At 47.2% G+C, this 19348-nt stretch overlaps 2 protein-coding genes across 3 annotated transcripts in view; one reads left to right on the top strand and one right to left on the bottom strand.

Annotated features, from left to right (window-relative positions):
- Positions 1-19348, top strand: part of LOC135812035 (serine/threonine-protein kinase dst1-like) — a 62701-nt gene that overhangs the window by 16130 nt on the left and 27223 nt on the right. Inside the window, exon 5 of one of the 2 annotated variants that reach the window (XM_065325347.1) lies at positions 2963-4334. The exons of the other annotated variant lie outside the window; for it this stretch is intronic. Within the exon in view, the coding sequence (XP_065181419.1) occupies positions 2963-3790 (828 nt within the window). The 3' untranslated portion in view covers positions 3791-4334. Of the gene's footprint in view, positions 1-2962; positions 4335-19348 lie in introns of those variants that run through there. 2 annotated transcript variants of the gene reach the window in all.
- On the bottom strand, positions 6004-12804 carry LOC135812374 (mucin-1-like). Its single transcript, XM_065325749.1, has 7 exons — positions 12801-12804; positions 12356-12456; positions 12089-12168; positions 11304-11348; positions 10392-10482; positions 8957-9008; positions 6004-7885 (listed from the first exon to the last, which is right to left on the bottom strand). Exons 1-7 carry the CDS (start codon positions 12802-12804, stop codon positions 6255-6257), a joined length of 2004 nt encoding a protein of 667 aa, XP_065181821.1. The 3' UTR covers positions 6004-6254.

Here is a 19348-nt window from a genome sequence, read left to right as displayed (position 1 = left end):
AATATAACGAGTTTTTAAGGTTTTTCATCAACCACCACACCAAAATTGCGCTCCCCAGCCGACCTCGACACGTTTACACAGCACACCATCCGCAAGCGACACAGCAGTTGGTAATAAGTTCCTTTGTTCAGTTGTTTCGAGTTAGTAGACACCCTTAGCAAAAAAACCGTTATGTTGTCCAAACGGCATTACCGTAAGGAGAAAAATACAGAGATTTGGGTTCGAACTTTAGGAAGACGCACGCTATTTTAGTACACTGTTGCCATGACAATAGCTTGTATTTCGTGTGGCACAACCATTTATGACGCTATTTACGCGATACAAGGTGAAATGGGTACGCACTTCGCAATATTTGGCCGAAAAACCGTTCGTCACAATGATAAATCAGGCCCAATAACGTTTTTACGCTACAGCTTCAATGCTCTATGAGTGATCAAGGTAGGAGTAGCATATAAAAAGATAGCATTACGATTGTTTGCTAAGGGTGTCTAGTATGACTCTCGTCACTGAAAGTAGATATTACAGAATGGTTAAGATAGTGAAAATCACCGTTTTTTGAACTGAGGGGAAGGCGCGAAGAAGAGGGCTGAACAAAAAAATTGATCTTCCGTCTCGTACGAAATGCTAACACAATTCCGCCCTTGACATACTCGTACCTGAGTATATTTCCTTTTGCACATCTACCGTACTCGTGCGATTAGAGCCCTCTCTTAAATAGTATCCTATCTTCAAATAGTGCCCCAGTCTCTATGGGCCAGTGAAGAAATAAAGCCCCCTCTTGAAAAGTGCCCCCCCCCCCCCCTTGTAACCAAGCGCACGTGCAAGTAATAGTTTGGTGTTCTTTTGCTAATGTTCTTGTCCATATCATTGAATTGGTGGTTTCAGGATCAAGATCACAGTTCTTGTTGCCCTTTCTGTTGAGGCATGATAGTTTACACTACATTATAGGCTATGTTTTTTTGTCTTCTTTGTTTTCATGCGGAATGATGTAAGTTTACCAGCATTGAAAAAAAACAGTGCCCTCTCTTGAATAGTGCCCCACCAGTGATGGACATTGAAAATATAGTGCCCCAGGGTCACTAATCGCACGAGTACGGTAGTCCAGGAACTACCGGACCAATGCTTGGGCAACAAAAGATCAATAGGCGCCTGCACAGGATAGGACTTGAAGCGGCAACTCCAGTCCATTCGATTAGTCCGAGAAAAGGTGGTGGAAGAAGAAGAGTGATGGTGGTTTTTCTATTCATCCCTATAATGGTCACTAGTGTTAGGCCTGGGCGGATAATGCTAGCATTCTAAGTAGCATTATAGTGTGCGGTTTGCAACGAGCATTATGCTAGCATTATAACACTACATTTCCACAAAAGTGGCATTACACTCAAATGGCCCAACTAATTATTTTTACTTCTGCGAAAACCAGGCTTAGGGTGAAAATCTTTTTTTTTGAGAAAAATGATGTTTGTAAAAGGGTTGTGTCGCGTGGACGTGGACGCTCGAGTGCAGTGAAGTGGAACCAAAGAGCATCTCTCTTGTTTGAGAAAGTAGCAGTCATGGCAGGAAGGGTTTCAGCAGTCAGGGAAGTCAAAGGGCTTCCGGTAGAAAATTCTCTGCTACTCCTCTAGTCACAACGAAGAGTTTTTGAGCTGATCGAACGGATTCCATCTCCTACACTCAGGGATGGCGAAATTTCTGCGCTAGCTGCTGCTTGCGGAAAATGGTGAAGAAATCGTCTCCAGTTAGAGTCGTGATGGCGATAGCGAGGAGAACCTGGACGACATCGATCCAGCCAATCGAAGTTCGGAGATACTAGCTGTTTCTGGGCACAAAGGGAACACGCGCAGCAGAGCTCATACGTTTGCAGCAAGTTCACGAGGAAAAAGGCTTGAAGCGCAGTGTGAAAACTGTTTTGAATTGAAGTCCTTGGCGATGAAGTGCTACTGAATGCCAGACGAATGAGCGAGCAGATCGAGAGGCCTCCACTCGAGACTGTCCTCGCTGGACAGCTAGCTGCAAGGGATTGTATGGAGCAATAGCAACATAATTTAACATTATGATCATGATTTTCTAGCATTTTCCATGCCGTCTACGTAGAACTACGAAACGTGCACAATACTGCCCAAACCAAGCCATTTTTCCATATATACTACGCGTACTGCTGATTATTATTATTATTATACTACTGGTGAATTGCTGGCATTGCAGAGGAACAGCAGCACTATAAGTAGCATTATGATACAGTTTTTCTGGCATTTCCATTAGCATTATCCCGCAAAAAAACTAGCATTATCCGCCCAGGCCTAAATGTATAGAGAAAAAATGTAAGTTATTCTCTGCAGAAGATGACGCAACCACTCGAGCTCTAGAGGCTTGGGCTTAGAAGTATAAAGTGTTTTTCCTAGTGTGCGCAAGCTCCACTGCAAATTGAGAATTATTGTAATTTATGTGTGTGTGTGTGTGTGTGTGTGTGTGTGTGTGTGTGTGTGTGTGTGTGTGTGTGTGTGTGTGTGTGTGTGTGTGTGGTGTGTGTGTGTATGTGTATGTGCGTGCCCGTGTGTGTGTGTGTGTGTGTGTGTGTGTGTGTGTGTGTGTGTGTGTGTGCATACGTGTTTGTGTGTGTACGCGTGCGTGCGTACATGCGTGTGTGGGTGTGTGTGGGTGTGTGTGGGTGTGTGTGTGTGTGTGTGTGTGTGTGCGCGTGTGTGTGTGTGTGTGTATGTGTGTTTGGTGGTGGTGGGGGGTAACTGAGGTTGGATTTTGAGCAACAAGACTGAGGCTGCTTGTGGGCCTGTTGTCCATTACACATGTAGAAACTGATTTTCAGTTTGTTCCCTGGGCCATTATGCTGTACGGTGTGTGTGTATTTATGTTTGTGTGTGTGTGTGTGTGTGTGCGTGCGTGCGTGCGTGCGTGTGTGGGTGTGCGTGGGTGTGCGTGTGTGTGCGTGTGTGTGTGTCTTCTCTAGTGGATCAGAGCAGAATCCAGTCGTGGTCAATCTCCGAAACTCATCATCCACAATAACACTCTCGTTGCTGTCTGGTTCAATGGACATAAGGCCATTACAAGCATCCAGCAGACTACAGACATACGTCACTGGACTGACCTTCCTCTTCCAAGTCATGGCGGTCCATTTCAATACCTGTCCCTAGCAAGCAATGGTCAGGTTTTGTACATGTATTGTCATGACAACCAAGATCAAGCTGTTCTACTGCAGTACAAGCAGCATGATAGGCAGTGGGTGGAAGTAGCAAAAGTGCCGGCGCATTACCAGCACAATGGCTGTGCTGTACATGCTACTGACACTAGTGTTAGTCTTCTAGGTGACTTCACCTTTAGATCAGGTATGAGGAGGCGTGTTACCTGTTACACACTGCTTGACCAGCAGTGGAAATTCTCTGTTGTCCCCTCACATTCACTACCTGCTCTTCCATGTGACTGTGCATATGCCTCACTTGTGGCCTGTCATGGTTCACTGTACATCATTGGTGGTTACAGTGGGTGTTTCCTCCAGTACACTGATGATGGTCATTGGCAAGAGGCTGTGAAACCAGATGGTGTATACCTGCAGCACAGCCAGGCATGTTCACTGTCTGATGATAGTCTAGTCATTGCCAGGCATGATTGGGCCTCACAGCGTATTAATTGTACTGTGTACAATGTACGTACACACTGCGTCTATGAGTTGCCCAGTGTACAGTGTAGCGGGTATGGTGTATCATCAATAGCACTACTCAATGAAGTAGTGGTGCTCGCTACACGACATGGCCTCTACACCCTGAATATCAACATTTGACCAGGATATAGGCGGCACAGAACTACTGCCTTACCATATTCAAATTCTGTACTTGATATTTTTGATTAACTGATGTTTGTATGATGTAACTTGGTGTTTCCTTCCAGATCTTCTCTACTTTGCTCTGTAGCCCATGTACTGTATACTATAGTAATATGCTAGAGTAACTCCATCCTTACATTACCTGTACATATCAATACCTACAATGACAATGCACTCGCAGTATTCGGTTTCCTTGCCTCTGATCATGATCATGCTGTTCACAAAATCCTATTTTACCATTTTCTCTATTGTTTGTTAGACAGTCATGTACCTACCTGTACATGTAACGGACTGCATCACCTTGTGCCTTGCTACCATGCTACAATGCTATGCCTAGACTTGATGACATCATTGCTTTTGATATCTAGGTCTGGGTGACCTCATTGCTTTTGATATCTAGGTCTGGATGACCTCATTCCTTTTGATATCAGACTAATCTTTCTCATGCAATTATGTACGCACCCTGATATTTTTCCTTTCAAAGTCGACTTGGTTTCTCTCACTTTCAAGCTCTTCTGTGCACTTCACTTGTGGATCAGTATCACCCTTTGCGGTGTGGACTGCCTGGCAAGCTGGTGTGAATCTTCCGCTAATAGGATTGCATAGTACTTGTACTGGGAAGACAAAAACGTTCCCGGGCAGTTCTAGTCTTCGTACCACTGCTGAACAATGAAATCCTGTATGTGTTTCAAGAGAGGGATCCACGAGTGGAATTCGAACCCTGCACCACTGTCTTTCCAGGACACTTACCTCGTACCGACTAGACTACCCGGGATCACATACACCCGTGCCGTGGTTTCTTCTTGCTGCACTGCTCCCCGCACAGGCTGTGTACTCACACCACCCATACCTACTCGCCGGGGGGGGGGGGGGGGAGAGGGTACGGTGGGTCATGGGAGCAGTGTAACAAGAAGGAGCCACGGCTGTGTGCGATCCCCGGCAATGAAATCGGTAGGGCACTGTCCCGGAAAGACAGGGGTGTAGGGTTCAAATCCCGCCGGTAGATCCTTCCTGCTACTCTAGTACAATCATACATGTATGGTGCATGGTTGCCGTTGACAACGTATGATGAAGTTCTGCTGCTGCATATTATACGTGATTGGTATAAATGTTCAGAGTGCAGCGTACTGTAGTAGCTGGTTGATATGGGTGAAGCACTGCTAGTGACCTGGTGAGTGTTTGGTACCCATGCTTATGATACTGTTACATAATGACCATATTCTCTGGAGTACATGATTGTATAAGCCGCACTTTGAACACTCAAAATTCACCCAAATAGGGGGGGGGGCATGAGGCTTATACTCCGATGGTCAAAGTTATGGTGATAAAATGGTAGATGTCTGCATCAGTTGAGATGCTTTTGGTGAAGCCGCGGACTACTCCCGGCAAAGCGCTGCACTTGCACTAGCGACTCACTTTGCAATTTAATTTAATACTCCTAAAGTCTTTTCCGAAGACCAAGTCGAGAAAGCAAGCAGATCAATGATTACCGTAATATCGTGAATAGCCAGGCCTATTCCTATAGAAGCCAATACAAGGGCTAGGCTTCTATTCAAACCAGGTATTTCTATTCAAACCAGGTATTTCTATTCAAACCAGGTATTTCTATTCAAACCAGGTATTTCTATTCAAACCAGGTATTTCTATGTGTGTCAACACTAAACCAGGCTACTGTGCCGACAGCGTATCTGGAAGATGATGCTTGTATTCAAAACAGGCTTCTACAATTTATGAGACATTAGGCTTCTACACAAGACACTACGGTATACAGTAGCCTTCAGTGGCATGGCCAGGTCATCAACATTCAGTACGAGTCTCGTACACATCCGTTGCCTTTCCAGTGTCCTTGGTGAAAAGATAACCTGTGACATTTGCAGGGCTTTGGGAATTTCGAAGGCTGTACAAACTGTTGATATTGACGACCTTTTCTTGAACGCAAACCTCGACACTACATAGACATTTGAAATCCCCTCTGGACGGCAAAACATCACTCTGCTATACAGTACTAAACCGTATGGACAATATCGCTCACACCCACATGTCAGTTTGGGGTTTGTTGTTCCCCTGACGACACCCGTTCAGGCCAACGTGCACTGCGGAGTACGGGCATACACCCCCCCCCCCCCCACACACACACGCACGCACTCGCGCTCAAGGCTTACCCGCGGAAATAACAGGCAAAAGGAGAACATAACATGCTAGCAGAAATAGCTTCAGAGCATCAACTTGCACAACAAGCTGTGCCTCTTTCTTATGTACGCCCAAGTACATGTATCATAGTCATAGACAGACATTCAAGTGAGAATACGAGAAAATAAAGGTCACAATGACATCATCTGTACATCATGATGAGTCATTGATGACACCATCATCTGTCCATAGGATGACATCATACCTTTCAGGCTGCAGTGACGTGATCTAACTACCACGATGATGCATCTCCAAGGCCAAAGTCACTTTCGGCATGCAGGCTAGTTGGATCGAATCCCGTCCCCGGGGCCTTGGGCGGTATCGACTTGGTCGCAGATTTCCTACCACGCGCCACTGCTCCTTTATCCATGGCCATCTTCATAGCTTTGACACCGGAGTGAGGATGCTTTGTTACCAACACGGCATTTTCCTCTTCCCTGTCAAGACGTTTCCTATGGAGACGTTCCGTCGACGACAAAGCGCTGGCGGATGGGTTGACCGGCGCGGCGGCAGAAGACGTGGCATGACCGTCAGCGAGAAGATCCGACAGGTCCAGTTCGCCACCGCTGGAGTCACCGCCGTCCCTGGACGGTGTGCTGGCGATGTCCGGTAGGGAAGTAGACAGCGATGCTTTTCTCTTCTTCTTGGGACTCTCGTGGCTGCCAGCAGTACTGACGAGAGGCGTTGACTCGACAGACTCGCTTGCTTTTCTCTTCTTCTTGGGACTGTTCTTGCTGCCGGCATCACCGACCAAAGGTGTCGACTCGACGGAATCACTATCGGGTCGCTTACGCTTCTTTTGCTTGCCGGTTGGCACAGCTTCCGGCTCCTCAAGAACAGACTGCGAAGAAGTAGCCGTGTGTTTCTTGGCCGGTGAGGCGACCAGCTCCGCAGCTTGACTGACTCTGGAGCGTTTCTTGGGGCTGCTAGTTTCTCCAGGGCAAGGCGTTTTAGCAGCGGACGGAGTAGATTGCAGTGCTTTGTCGGCAGGTGATTTGACCTTCTTGCAATGGTTTACGGCGGCCATAGCCTGTGCGGACATTTCCGTTGGCTCTTCAGCCGTCGCTTCCGCAGAGTCATGCTTACGTTTCTTTGACTTTGCGCTGACAATGGATCCTGCAGGCATAGTGGTCTCACTGTCTACGGCTGCTGCTGTTGTTGCTCCTGGTACTGTGGTTGCTGCTGCTGCTGTTGTGGCTGAAGATGTACCAACACTCTCCTTGTCCTCCTTGCGCTGCCGTTTCAGCTTCTTGTCCTTGTTGTGCTTTGTCGGGGTCGCTATGCTGGCCTCTGTGGTGCCTTCTGCCTCACCGCTAGTCGCCATGTTGGGTGAAGTATGCTGGGCACTTGTCTTACTGGAGCTCACTTCATCCTTGACTGGTGTCCGCTTCGAATGCTCGGTTTTCCGCTTGACTGGAGATGCAGCAAGAGGTGAAGCGTGCTCGGAATTCACCACATCAGAGCTCTCATCTTCCACAGCGGGGCGGTTCTTTGGCTTCTTACTTTTCTTTTGCTTTGTCGGGGTTGAAGGCATGGCTGCGGTGTCCCCTGCCAACTCGCTGTCGACAGCCGCCAAGGAAGCCTGCTTCGACTTTGACGCGCTAGGAGCAGCTTCACCGCTCTCGGATGCTCGTGCTACCTTGCCATGGGCCGAAGTGACGTTGGACGCGTCCGCTTGTTTCTTCTTCTTCCTCGCCTGCGGTGTGTCAGCATGGCTTGTAGGCAAACTGGCCTGCTTCGCTGGTGAGTCGGAGGCGGGTGTTTGCTGGCGACCTGTACCGCCATCTTCATCAGCGTCGTCGGCAGTGCGGGCAGCCTCGGAGTTCGTAGCTTGTCCCACGGACTTGACCAGATGTGGAAGATCTGGGAGAGAGGGTGAGAAACAATGAAGGCGAACACGATGCCAGGGGTTAGTGTCAAAATGCACAAAGAAGAAAAAATGATGTGACATACTGAAAATCAAAAGAAGTACACTTTTACTAAGGTTAAGTTTACACGGAGACAAACCGAAACGAAACAAAACGGAACGAAAACGGGCTGGCCTCGAATCGTTTTCAAACCGCTTACACGAGAACGGCAAATCGCTTTGAACAGTTTACACGAAAACGGAAAACGGGCGATCAGGCTGGAGTTAGCACGTGCTGACTTGGCGCAAGGGCGGGAAGTAACACGTTAGTTGGAGTTGGTACGTGCTGGTGGTCGCAAGGGTTGGGTATTTCTCGCGAAATACAGTCCCGCACGGAATGGTTTCCATGACCGCGCTCCGTTTCCAATCGTTTTCACCGTTTACACGAGAACGAAAACGTTTTTTAAAAAGTTTCAAAACACTTTGAAGTGCGTTTCCATTTCGTTCCGTTTACGTATCATTTTCGGGCGTTGTCGTGTAAACAACATTACACCTTCAAGCAGCCGAGCCCGTTGGCAACAGACCCAACACAATCCGGCATAAGTGTACCCACCAACCGAACTAGCTGGCACAACACACACACACACACACACACACACACACACACACACACACACACACCAACACACCAACACACCAACACACCAACACACCAACACACACACACACACACACACACACACACACACACACACACACACACACACACACACACACAGGGATATAGATAAATCGTATTGTCCAGAGTATAAACCACACTGCAGTACAAGCTGCACCCCCATTTTTGTCACGAAATACAGACATCTACTCTATTTATTACTGTTAATTTGACAGTCGGAGTATAAGCAGCACCCTCCCCCCCCCCCCTACCCTTAATTTGGTGCATTTGTGTGTTCAGAGAGCGGCTTTTACTTCGGAAAAAGGTCGATCAACACCAGCAATGAGTACTCTCATCCGTCTTCAGCGTTATCATATAGATATACTAGTAGATGGCTGCACATCCCCATCGAGATTCCAAGCCATCTTACCTGTCCGCTTTCGACCATCGAAAATCCTCACTTGCGGCAGGAGCTCCTTCAGCTGAAGCAATCGAACACCAAACAGATACACACTCATATTCACAATAAAAGATGGATAGGAATACTCGCACGCACACACGTACGCCTCCACACACACACTCTCATCCCCCCCCCCCCCCCTCTCACAGACAGACAGGCACCCACACACCCACATCTAGACCGCAACATCCCCACCCACACAGGGTTCGGAATAACAATGATTCCAACAAGACTACAGTCCATTTCAAAACTATAGACGCGTACCTAGGCAAAAACCGTTATGCCAGCATCGATACCACATAAAATCTGTGATCACTTTGTGCATAAATTTTTCCAAATTGGGCGTCTGTTATCCAATCGTTTAGAAACTATATGAGAGTAATTGTGGAGCGGACCTGAGCAATATTCCGAAAACTATTAATAATTAATTAATAAAAAAGCTCCAGCCAAATTTGAAATATTTCAAAAACCCTACGCGTCTATAGTTTTGAAATGGACTGTAAGTTGACAAAAATGACATAACACAATTCCAGTGACAGCAGCACCATAACGACCCACCACGAATGAAAACAGCAGCACAGAAATTGCAGTATGATCGCCATGGCCAACGCATGAGCGCACACTAGTGCATCACATACTGACACATCTTAAAGTGCACTACAACATTGTTCTGTGTGCAAACAGTACTTTCGGGCGGAGAAGAACGGAGAGCCGGAGAACAGAGCGTAGAAGAACGACCAGGCTAGAATTTCACCAAGCACAGCATAGCAATGTGCACACGGTGACTCAACTGTGCATATATTGTAATGCATGAAACCAAGAGTACATAACCCCCCAGAGTGTGCAACTCCCACATACCCTGCTGTCCCGACAGAATTTCAAGTTGACGTCATTATTTATGATGCAATGCTCCTTGCACCAGTGATTTACAACATGTGTACGGGTGTTAACGCATCACACGTTTTTCTTTGCAATAATTTGTACAGGATCGATCGGCTTCGGTCAACCACAGGTTCCGGATTCGTCTGATAATCCGTGTACAGTGCGCATTGCATCATCAACATGACGTCAACTTGACATTCTGTCGGGACAGCACCCATAGTGGAGTTGCACACTCTCGGGGGGTTATGTACTCTTGATGTACAACCCTGTATCTATCATGCACAGTGTGCAAGTAATGTGTACGGGTTCATCACGTGATGTGAAGTTCTGCCGTCGCAGACCCCAGAGCTGGAGTTGCACACTCTTGGGGATTATGTACTCCTGATGAAAATAAGAGCAGTCTAGGCTAGGAGGCTGACCCCCAATTCTTCGGCGACCGACAGCCTGTATACGCCCTGCAACAAACAACAGGATAATGATAGTAGCCAGCAGTGAAGTCACTGAATTTCAACACCAATCTCACCTTCTCCGCGTAGTCGGGGGAGTCGCACACTCGGTTGCCCTGGAGACTGAAGTTACGCAGCGACTTCAAGCGGCCAAGGCAGTCCACGTCGCTGCAAGCGGACGGCAAGGACACCGCAGAAAACAAGGTGACATCAAGTGTGAGATTACATAGCTGTGTTACTAGAACAAGTCGAGCAGAAGTCATACACATGTGTAGTGTTCCGTGGCCGAATGCATTCATTGAAAGAAATTTTCTTCAGATGAAGCCGCCGAAGACTTTTAAAACTTTCCTATTTTTCTTCTTCCTCCCTCCTGGTTTGTTCTTGTGACTATGAGCAATTAGAGCGAAACGAATCTCCAGGCAAGGTCAGGCACACCAGGAACAGAATAATACACGGCGCGAAGGATTCCAGATAGCACAGGCTGCCCGTTTTACATTATGTGACTCAGAGTTTAAATACGAATATTTCAATATTTCAATGTTACACACGGCGTTCGGTCCTGGGTGGCTCGGATAAACGACGAAAATTTATCTTTCATTGCTATCAGGGTCGGCCTCATTTCCTCTGTGCTGCGCTGATGAGTCCACAAAGGAAGAAACAGTTCTGCCCGCAGATTGAGTATTTAGCTCCTGCTCTTGTAGCAGTTGAGCATACTTGTGTGGGGAACTGCCTTGCTGTTTGCGTTATGCAGAGCTCACTGACTTGTCAGTTTGCACACTCTGGCAAGGTACGTTCGGGCCTGGTTTAAATCTGGCTTTTGAAAATTTATTTTTCATTGCTATCAGGTTCGGCTTCATTTCCTCTGTGCTGCGCTGATGAGTCCACAAAGGAAGAAACAGTTCTGCCCGCAGATTGAGTAACGACGTACATGTACGGGCACAGTGACAACTGTCAACCTCTTAAGCCTGCAAGTTTGACCGAGTGCTTACTCAAACGTAGCGATATTGTTCCTCCCGATGTCCACCACAAACAATCTGAAACACAACGCACACACACATGCACGTACACACACACACACGCACGCACGCACGCACACACACACACATGCACGTACAAACAGACACACACGCACAAACAGACAGACAGACACTTTCCCAATCAGCATCTTGAAAGCCAGTGCTGAAGCCTGAAGCTTGTTCTCTCGTTGAGTGTCGTTGGATTGTAGTCTAAGCTAAAACTATTCACTGTGTAACAGATGACTGGAAAGCTTGCTGCTTCGTCCCTGTCACAGGGGCGTAGCTGGTCCCCCTTTTACGGAGAGGGGGGGGGGGGAGTGCACGGCCGCATATGTGTAGGATAGCTGGTGCAGGCCATTCCTAGTCATTATGTGCATGCTGAACCTACTGTCGTGGACGTGCCGTGCCCCCCCCCCCCTGGTGCTCCATGCAGGCTACACGCCTGCTGTTAGGTGTTATCAACGCAGCTCAAAGTCACTGGCCAAACCGACGAGGTCTAGTGCACAACAAAGCGTTTAGAAATTGGCTCAAAGCCCGTATCAAAGTCAGAGTGCTTTTACTGCGAGAATCACAGCGAGCCTTGCACTAGAGCAGATGACTTTGATGCAAACAGAGAGCCAACCAAGCCGAGGTGGAGATTGAGTAGAGTATGCCTGTTAAACTGAGGGGACCGTACACAGAAGTCTCAGGTGACTAGCCAGGTGCCGGTGAAGTCCTCACGACGGGTATGGTGGTGGACTACAACCGAGTGTGCTCACCTCTTGTTCTCTAGAATGCTTTCACTGACGGCCGTTAGCCGATTGCTGTTGAGGCGCAGCTCGATCAGGTCAGCACATTTCTACAAACACAAACGTATGTCATAGTACGCAGACATGGAGAGGGTGAGAAATAGAGAGACAAAGAGAGAGAGAGAGAGAGAGAGAGAGAGAGAGAGAGAGAGAGAGAAAGAGAGAGAGACACACACACACAGTCACACACGATGAGCGTGCACACACAGACAGAGAACCAGAAAATCCAGTACTCACGCGGACATCCGGAATACTGGTCAGCAGATTCGACGGCGCAGACAACTTGGTCAAGGACGACGGGAGACGCGGAATATCCTCCAGCTGATTCCGAGAAAGCACTGCAAGGTGGAATCAGCAAGCAGAATACACCATGTTTAGTCCACTGCCAGTCTAACAGGGCAATGCAACTATCACTACAGAACTTGGAATTGTATCCCTATATTCGCTGTGAATCAATGTACTAACTTATCATGCTAAAAAATATCTGCGCTTACTTGAATATCCTTTTAGTAAATAACATTCTGTACTTAATTAATATTATATTCTTCATACCTAGGCTCATGGTGGAATCGAGGTAGTTTTTCCCTGCAATAACAGAATGAAGAAGGTGTGTATGTCAGTTGTTTCTCGTTTTCTCTAACTCTTTTGCCGACAGATGCGTTAGCCCCATGGGTGATCTCACCCATGGGGTACATGCGAGCTGTTATTATTATTATTATTATTATTATTATTATTAAGAAAGGGTTTGCTCCCCACACTGGAGCTCGCGCTATTCCGCCGACTTTACTTGACACTTGACTGACTCACGACTGCCATCCAGAGCACACGAGAAGTCCATCGAACCTTCGACTCGGCAAACCTGCAAGAAAGCACCACTCCCTGCTCAATACACAGTGTTTCGGGGAATTCACCCCTCATCAGTTGAGCTTGAGTAGGCTGAGGAAGATTGTGCCTGAAGAGCACCACTTATATAGTGCTGGTCTCACCGTCCAGGAGCGACACTGACTCACGCTGCTATCTGGTGTTCACGAGGTGTTTGTCGCGCTGGAAATGGAGCGTCTCTGTAAGTTTGTATCCCTGGTGATGTTTGTGCCTGGAGAGCACTATATAAGTGGTGCTCTTCAGGCACAATCTTCCTCAGCCTACTCAAGCTCAACTGATGAGGGGTGAATTCCCCGAAACACTGTGTATTGAGCAGGGAGTGGTGCTTTCTTGCAGGTTTGCCGAGTCGAAGGTTCGATGGACTTCTCGTGTGCTCTGGATGGCAGTCGTGAGTCAGTCAAGTGTCAAGTAAAGTCGGCGGAATAGCGCGAGCTCCAGTGTGGGGAGCAAACCCTTTCTTACAAATCATCGCCGAAGTCGCAACCACTACTTCGTATTATTATTATTATTATTATTATTATTATTATTATTATTATTCGCTGTACAGGTACAAGAAGAACATCTGTAACTTATAGTTCTCTCTCCGAAATCATCGTCTCACTGCCGAAAGCAGACTGAACGCTTAGCCAAACACTTTTTGAAATTAGTTCATCTCAGCATGAGATCGCCTGGGAGAGAGAGTCACTAGTACGAGTACTGTGCATGTGGCTGTAAAAGAATTAGAGAACAATTCAAAAAGTTGATAATAACATCAGGTCAAACAAACACGTCTTGCATGCCCAGGGTTAGGGCCCGTCCGTAAATATCGAACATTTTTCACCAAAACGAATTATTTTAGTTTAGACCCAACCCCTCCCTCCCTCCCCCTCAGAACGTGAAAAAATGTTGACATACGTGCATATACAACGGCCATGCACATGAACCAATGCTTTCTGAAACGAAATTGGTCAACCCCCTCCCACCCCATAACGAAATCATTTCGTTTTGTGAAAAAAGTTCGATATTTATGGACGACCCCTTACTTGGGCCTTAGGAGGCGCTCCTTTCTGATCTACAGGTTTCAGTAGAAACGACAGTCAACCTTGCGTATAGCGACACTCGGCGGGGTATCAGAAAAGTGTCCTTATTCGCGAAGTGTCGTTTTACCCGAAGTCTCATTTTAGGTATTCAGTTCGATGAGACTTTGCTCTGGGCATGGGAATTCTGTCGTTATTCGCGAATTGTCGTTATATCCGCAGTCGTTATTAGCGAAGTTGACTGTACTGCTTTCCGTAGATGCTCAAGTGAAGGCCCCTGGTTCAAGTCCTGGTGGTGACAGTCAAATTTTCTTCAGACTTTTCCCGTTTGCATCTTTCCCTCAAATAAAACCAATGAATATTCGGTTGACGTGCTCGGGGTTTTTTCTCTCTACCCCAAACAGTATATTCTACTTTCTTCTACCGGCTCAACCAGGTGTGAGGCTGGCAGAAGTCGGTAGACGTTGGTAGAAGTACGGTACTTCTGTGCCTGTAATTGTGTGACCATGAGAGTTGGTTTCCACAAAATATTGTACACCGTACCGTTAAAAAAAAAAATTGCAAAACAGACTTCACAGTCATCGATGCTCTACAGAATGGGTACTGCAAGTCTACAAATTTTCGGCGCGCTCAAATTTCGGTCGCATTTAAAATTCGGTCCGTACTGCCAATACCTGCTACACTGCCACACGAAACCTTGCAAAACGAAATTTCGGCCGCAACAAATTATTACCAGATATGGTGAGGCTCACGCGGGAGGCCACGTTCGTCGTGGCGGTTCCGGAATGATATATTTGATATATTTGAGTAATAAAACACCTGGACCTGTCACTTCTTTGCCTGATTCAGAAAAAAAAATTTCCGGAATGAACTGCGGATGTGCCGAGTCGTCGTTCATCCTCCATGAAGTCTGCTTCGCGTTGGTTAAGGTCGGAACGTGAACCGGAGCGGCCAACAATTGAAGTGGTGCTGTGACCAGGATTGAAGTAGAGGGCTGCTGTGCAGGTAACTGGTGTTACTTTAGTAACATAGCTGCAACACGTGGTCACATACCGGTTTATACAGTAGGCAGAGAGCAGAGACCTTTCCCCGAACAGTGAGGCTGGGAAGTATGGTACCAGGGCCAATGACACTAAGGACGCGGAGCTGGACAGCATTCAGCATGGCCAGGGAGGGAGCTGATCTCATCCACGCAAGGGAGGGGGGGGGGGCATAATCCTCGTGGCTCAGGAGGGGTGCTGCCTTCTGCAGGAGGCCCAGCCGCTTCTTGGCACGTGATGCAACTTGCGCAAGGTGGAGTCAGTAGCTAAGTTTGGAATCAAACGTCACTCCGAGCATCTATGATCTTGACAGATTCATTTGGTAGGAGAGGAGTTCCGCCGAATGACAGCTTTTGGAGTCACTGTATCCTTCCTCCGGTGTGATAGAGTGATGATTTGCGATTTTGATGACTCAGACGCAATCCTCCATCTTTTGCCCCAGGTATGAACCTAATCTAGGCTGCGTTATAGGGAGGCATTCGAGGCTTGGTACAGGAGGGAGTACAAAGTGGTATCATCCGCAAAAGTGGTCAGGTTTGTACCATACAAAAAAAGCAGCTTGAAATGTTTTCACTGTAGAGAGGTTCTTCTCTGCGTGACAGGAAATAACTCAAGCGCCAATTTTGAGCACTGGCATTCTTGGGCTTCACACATCAGAAAGAAGATGTTCTGTTCACTCCCTAACTTCTTGCGGGAAGAGGGACAAGGCTTGGGAAGTGCTGTGTGAGTATGCCGGCGTTAACCCCCATTTTGTCCACAATATCGACGTATTTCCAGACACTGAAGTGAATAATGGAGTGTGGTGTTAGGCCCAATAAGCTCAGCCGACCAGAGGTCTCGGCATCACAGCTCGATGGACGCACCAAAGGGAGATCGGGGATGGGAGAAGTAAGTTGTAAAAAGAAAATGAAAACATGAAAATGAAAGGATTGTATTCACCATGTGTGTGCTTTACTACCATTTCTCTACTTTGCCACTGCTACAATTGTGTTCTAGGATATCGCGAACATGCATTATACATGTAGATGTGTATAAGGCATCAAGCAATGGACATCAGAGAAATTCGTTTTCGCTTCGAGCTTCGTGCAAAACCACTTCATAATGATACCCGCAATAGAACACCCCAATAAAATAGCCTGCGCTAGGGTGACATTTTGGAGGGATTGGGGTGCTGGATTTAATATGGCGTGCCAAAGGATTGCGGTCTTTTGGAAGTAGATACTAGTAGGTGATAACATCATCTCAAATGCAGATGGTACTCAATAAATTCGATTTCCGAGATGCATTCTGTATCCGCTACGGCCTGCAGCCTGAGCCTGACGGTTTGCCGTTAACTTGTGCATGTGGTGCTGCAATGGCAATCGACCATGCGATGATCTGTCCGGCAGGAGGCTACCCCATGGCACACCACAACGAGATCCGGGACTTGTTGGCTGACGTTATGCGTGAAGCGGTCCGGGGTGTTGTGGTAGAACCGCCTCTGCTGCCATAATGATGGTGAGCGGCTCCAAGGCAGGACAGCCAACCGCTCGGCAGGGGCCCGCCTGGGCATCCGGGCTGGTGGCTTCAGGACGAGACAGCAGGATGGATTGGATTGGATTGGATTGGATTTTTATTTATAGTGGTGACTATAACAGACAATTGTCTAATAACAATAGACCCACTCGAGGGAAAGATGCAAAAAGATATGAATAATTAATATAATAGACTACTGGTATTGGATAGGTGATCATGTTCGCATTTTGCATAGCTGAAAGGCATAATTACTAGCGTGAAAAAGCAAGGCATTGGGGTAACAGTTTCTTAAAACGGGCGGAGTTATCCACACAGCGAGCTAGAGGGTGCAAATCATTCCACAGCTTAGCACATTGGAAGGAAGCGCCATGACGGGCAAAGGCAGGTCTGAGCATGGGCAACTTAAGAGTGCGTGATACAAGGCTGCGCGTTGCAAGACCATTATTTAAACGCTCGAACATTTGACTTAATGTGACACTACAGCGGCCTTCCAAACAGCGCCACGTCAGATACAGTAATTTCTTGCAATACATGGTTGCCAAACGATCTAGACCAAGTCTCGCAAATAAAGGGCTTGATGGGCTACAAAAACCAGTATCGTACACTGAACGCAAAGCTCGCTTTAGCATTCGTTCAAGCCTACCTAACTGGGTTAAGGAAAGGCCAGCAGAAAAACAATTTGATGCATATAGAAAATCTGGCAACACTAGGCACTTTACGAAGGTTTCTCGGCAAGTCAGCGGAATATTGTGTCGATTTCGGAACAGAATACCAATTTTACTGGCTAGTTTGGAGACCATAGAATCAACTTGAGTGCTCCAAGAAAGATCCTGGTCCAAATGTATTCCAAGGTACTTTGCACATGTCACTTGCTTGAGCTGCACTCCATGGCAGTAGACTGCAAATTGGTGGTCAGTAATATGTGGCGTAGACAGGAAGAGCACTTGTGTCTTCCGAGCATTTAGAATTAAATTGCGGTTTGACAGCCAGGTACTAATGACTGAGACAGCTGCAGACAGGGAGTTGCTAAGCGCATTCTTCTGCGTACCGCAAACATACAATAGAATATCGTCAGCAAATTGAATAACTTTCACAGAAAACTCGGAGACAATGGACTGGATCGAACGAACATAGAGTACAAAAAGCAGCGGACCAAGAACAGAGCCCTGGGGAAAGCCACACATGCAGGGGAAAGGAGGGCTATAGTTCTCAGCAATGTGCACTATTTGGCGACGATTGGACAAATAGTCGGCAAACCAAACTAATGCTGAACCAGATATGCCAAGCTCAAACAAATCATTAATGAGCACTTGGTGCCTGACCTTGTCAAATGCTTTGGACATATCCACGAGCACAGCACCAGTAATTTGTCCGGCATCGCGAGCGCGAACAAACGTGTCCGTGACGAAAACTAGAGCGTCTTCCGTTGAATGTTGACGTCTAAAGCCAAACTGACAGGGAGGGTACAAATTCTCCTTGTCCAGAAATGAGGATAGTTGTCTCTGGACAATTCGTTCTAACAGCTTCGACACAATTGGCAGGAGAGACACAGGGCGATAATTTCCCGGATCTTGAGGATTCCCAGCCTTGAATACCGGCGTGACATGTGCCAACTTCATGCCGTCCGGCACAGAACCAACAGCAAGAGATGCATTAAATATCAATGTTAAGGAGGGAGCTAGCAAATCAGCGCAGGACTTCAGAAGAAATGCGGGTATTCCATCACTGCCTGTCGCTTTGCTGGTGTCCAAGGAAACCAACAGTTTACGCACACAACCTATTGACACCGAACTGAAGGATGTAAAACCCTTAGGTCCCACTGGGCCCTGTGGAAGACACAGTTCAGGATGGTTTTTTAAAATATCCGGGTGACACACCCAAAGGCAAGCTTGCTGTCGCGTCGGGAAGTCATCAGCCAGCTCCTAACCCATGAAAAGATGAAGAAGCGCCCATACGGAGAGCGGGTGACAGCAGTGGAGAGAGGTGCATTTACCCATTTAGTTTTCTCTACCTCGGGCATGATTGGCAAAGAGTGTCCAATGTTCCTGAAAACACTAGCATGCCTGATTGCGGAAAGTAATGTCGACTTTCACCTATCCCTCATCATGGGTCACCTCCCCCGCAGGCTGTCATTCTATGCGATGGGCATGGGCATACCTGTTTGCGTGGTTCGAGATCTTCGTACCGGCGCAACAGGATGAACTTCACGACTCCGTGCGGGCTGAGAGCTGCCCAAGCGGAATGGTGCTTCACAGACAGATGCCGAACATTGTCCCATGATAGTGAAATCATGAGTTTTTGGACATTGTTTTGCATTCCTGCTCCATCTACTGTAAAACCGGAAAGTCTAACGAGGCACAAAGTCTAACATTTTAACGACCAATTTGTTTTCGTTATTCGAAGAAACGTTATCGTGAACCCGGTTTAAGATGTCTGTGTAAAGATGCGCCTACAGATGGGGGTGGCCAGGTAGCCATCATTAAACTTGCTGCACGTGATCATGCCCAATTTACAAAAAAAACTTTTTGGTCGTTAAACTTTCCGGTTTTACAGTACTTTCGAAGTATTTGTTTTTCACATCTCTATTTCAAGTTCCCTAATAAAGATTTTGTCAAGTACTGAAGTAGGTGATAACATTGTGTGGGTGGTGACCGCGTATAACCTGGCAGAGAGTCGACGTGACATCCATGCACTGGCACATGCAGAGAGTCGATGTGATATCCATGCACTGGCACATGCAGACAGGCGATGTGATATCCATGCACCGGCACATGCAG

The sequence above is a fragment of the Sycon ciliatum genome, chromosome 3 (genome assembly GCF_964019385.1).
Source record: "Sycon ciliatum chromosome 3, ocSycCili1.1, whole genome shotgun sequence".
NCBI lineage: Eukaryota > Metazoa > Porifera > Calcarea > Leucosolenida > Sycettidae > Sycon > Sycon ciliatum.
The sequence above is the reverse complement of the archived record's forward strand: the minus strand, read 5'-3'. Positions and strand labels throughout refer to the sequence as shown.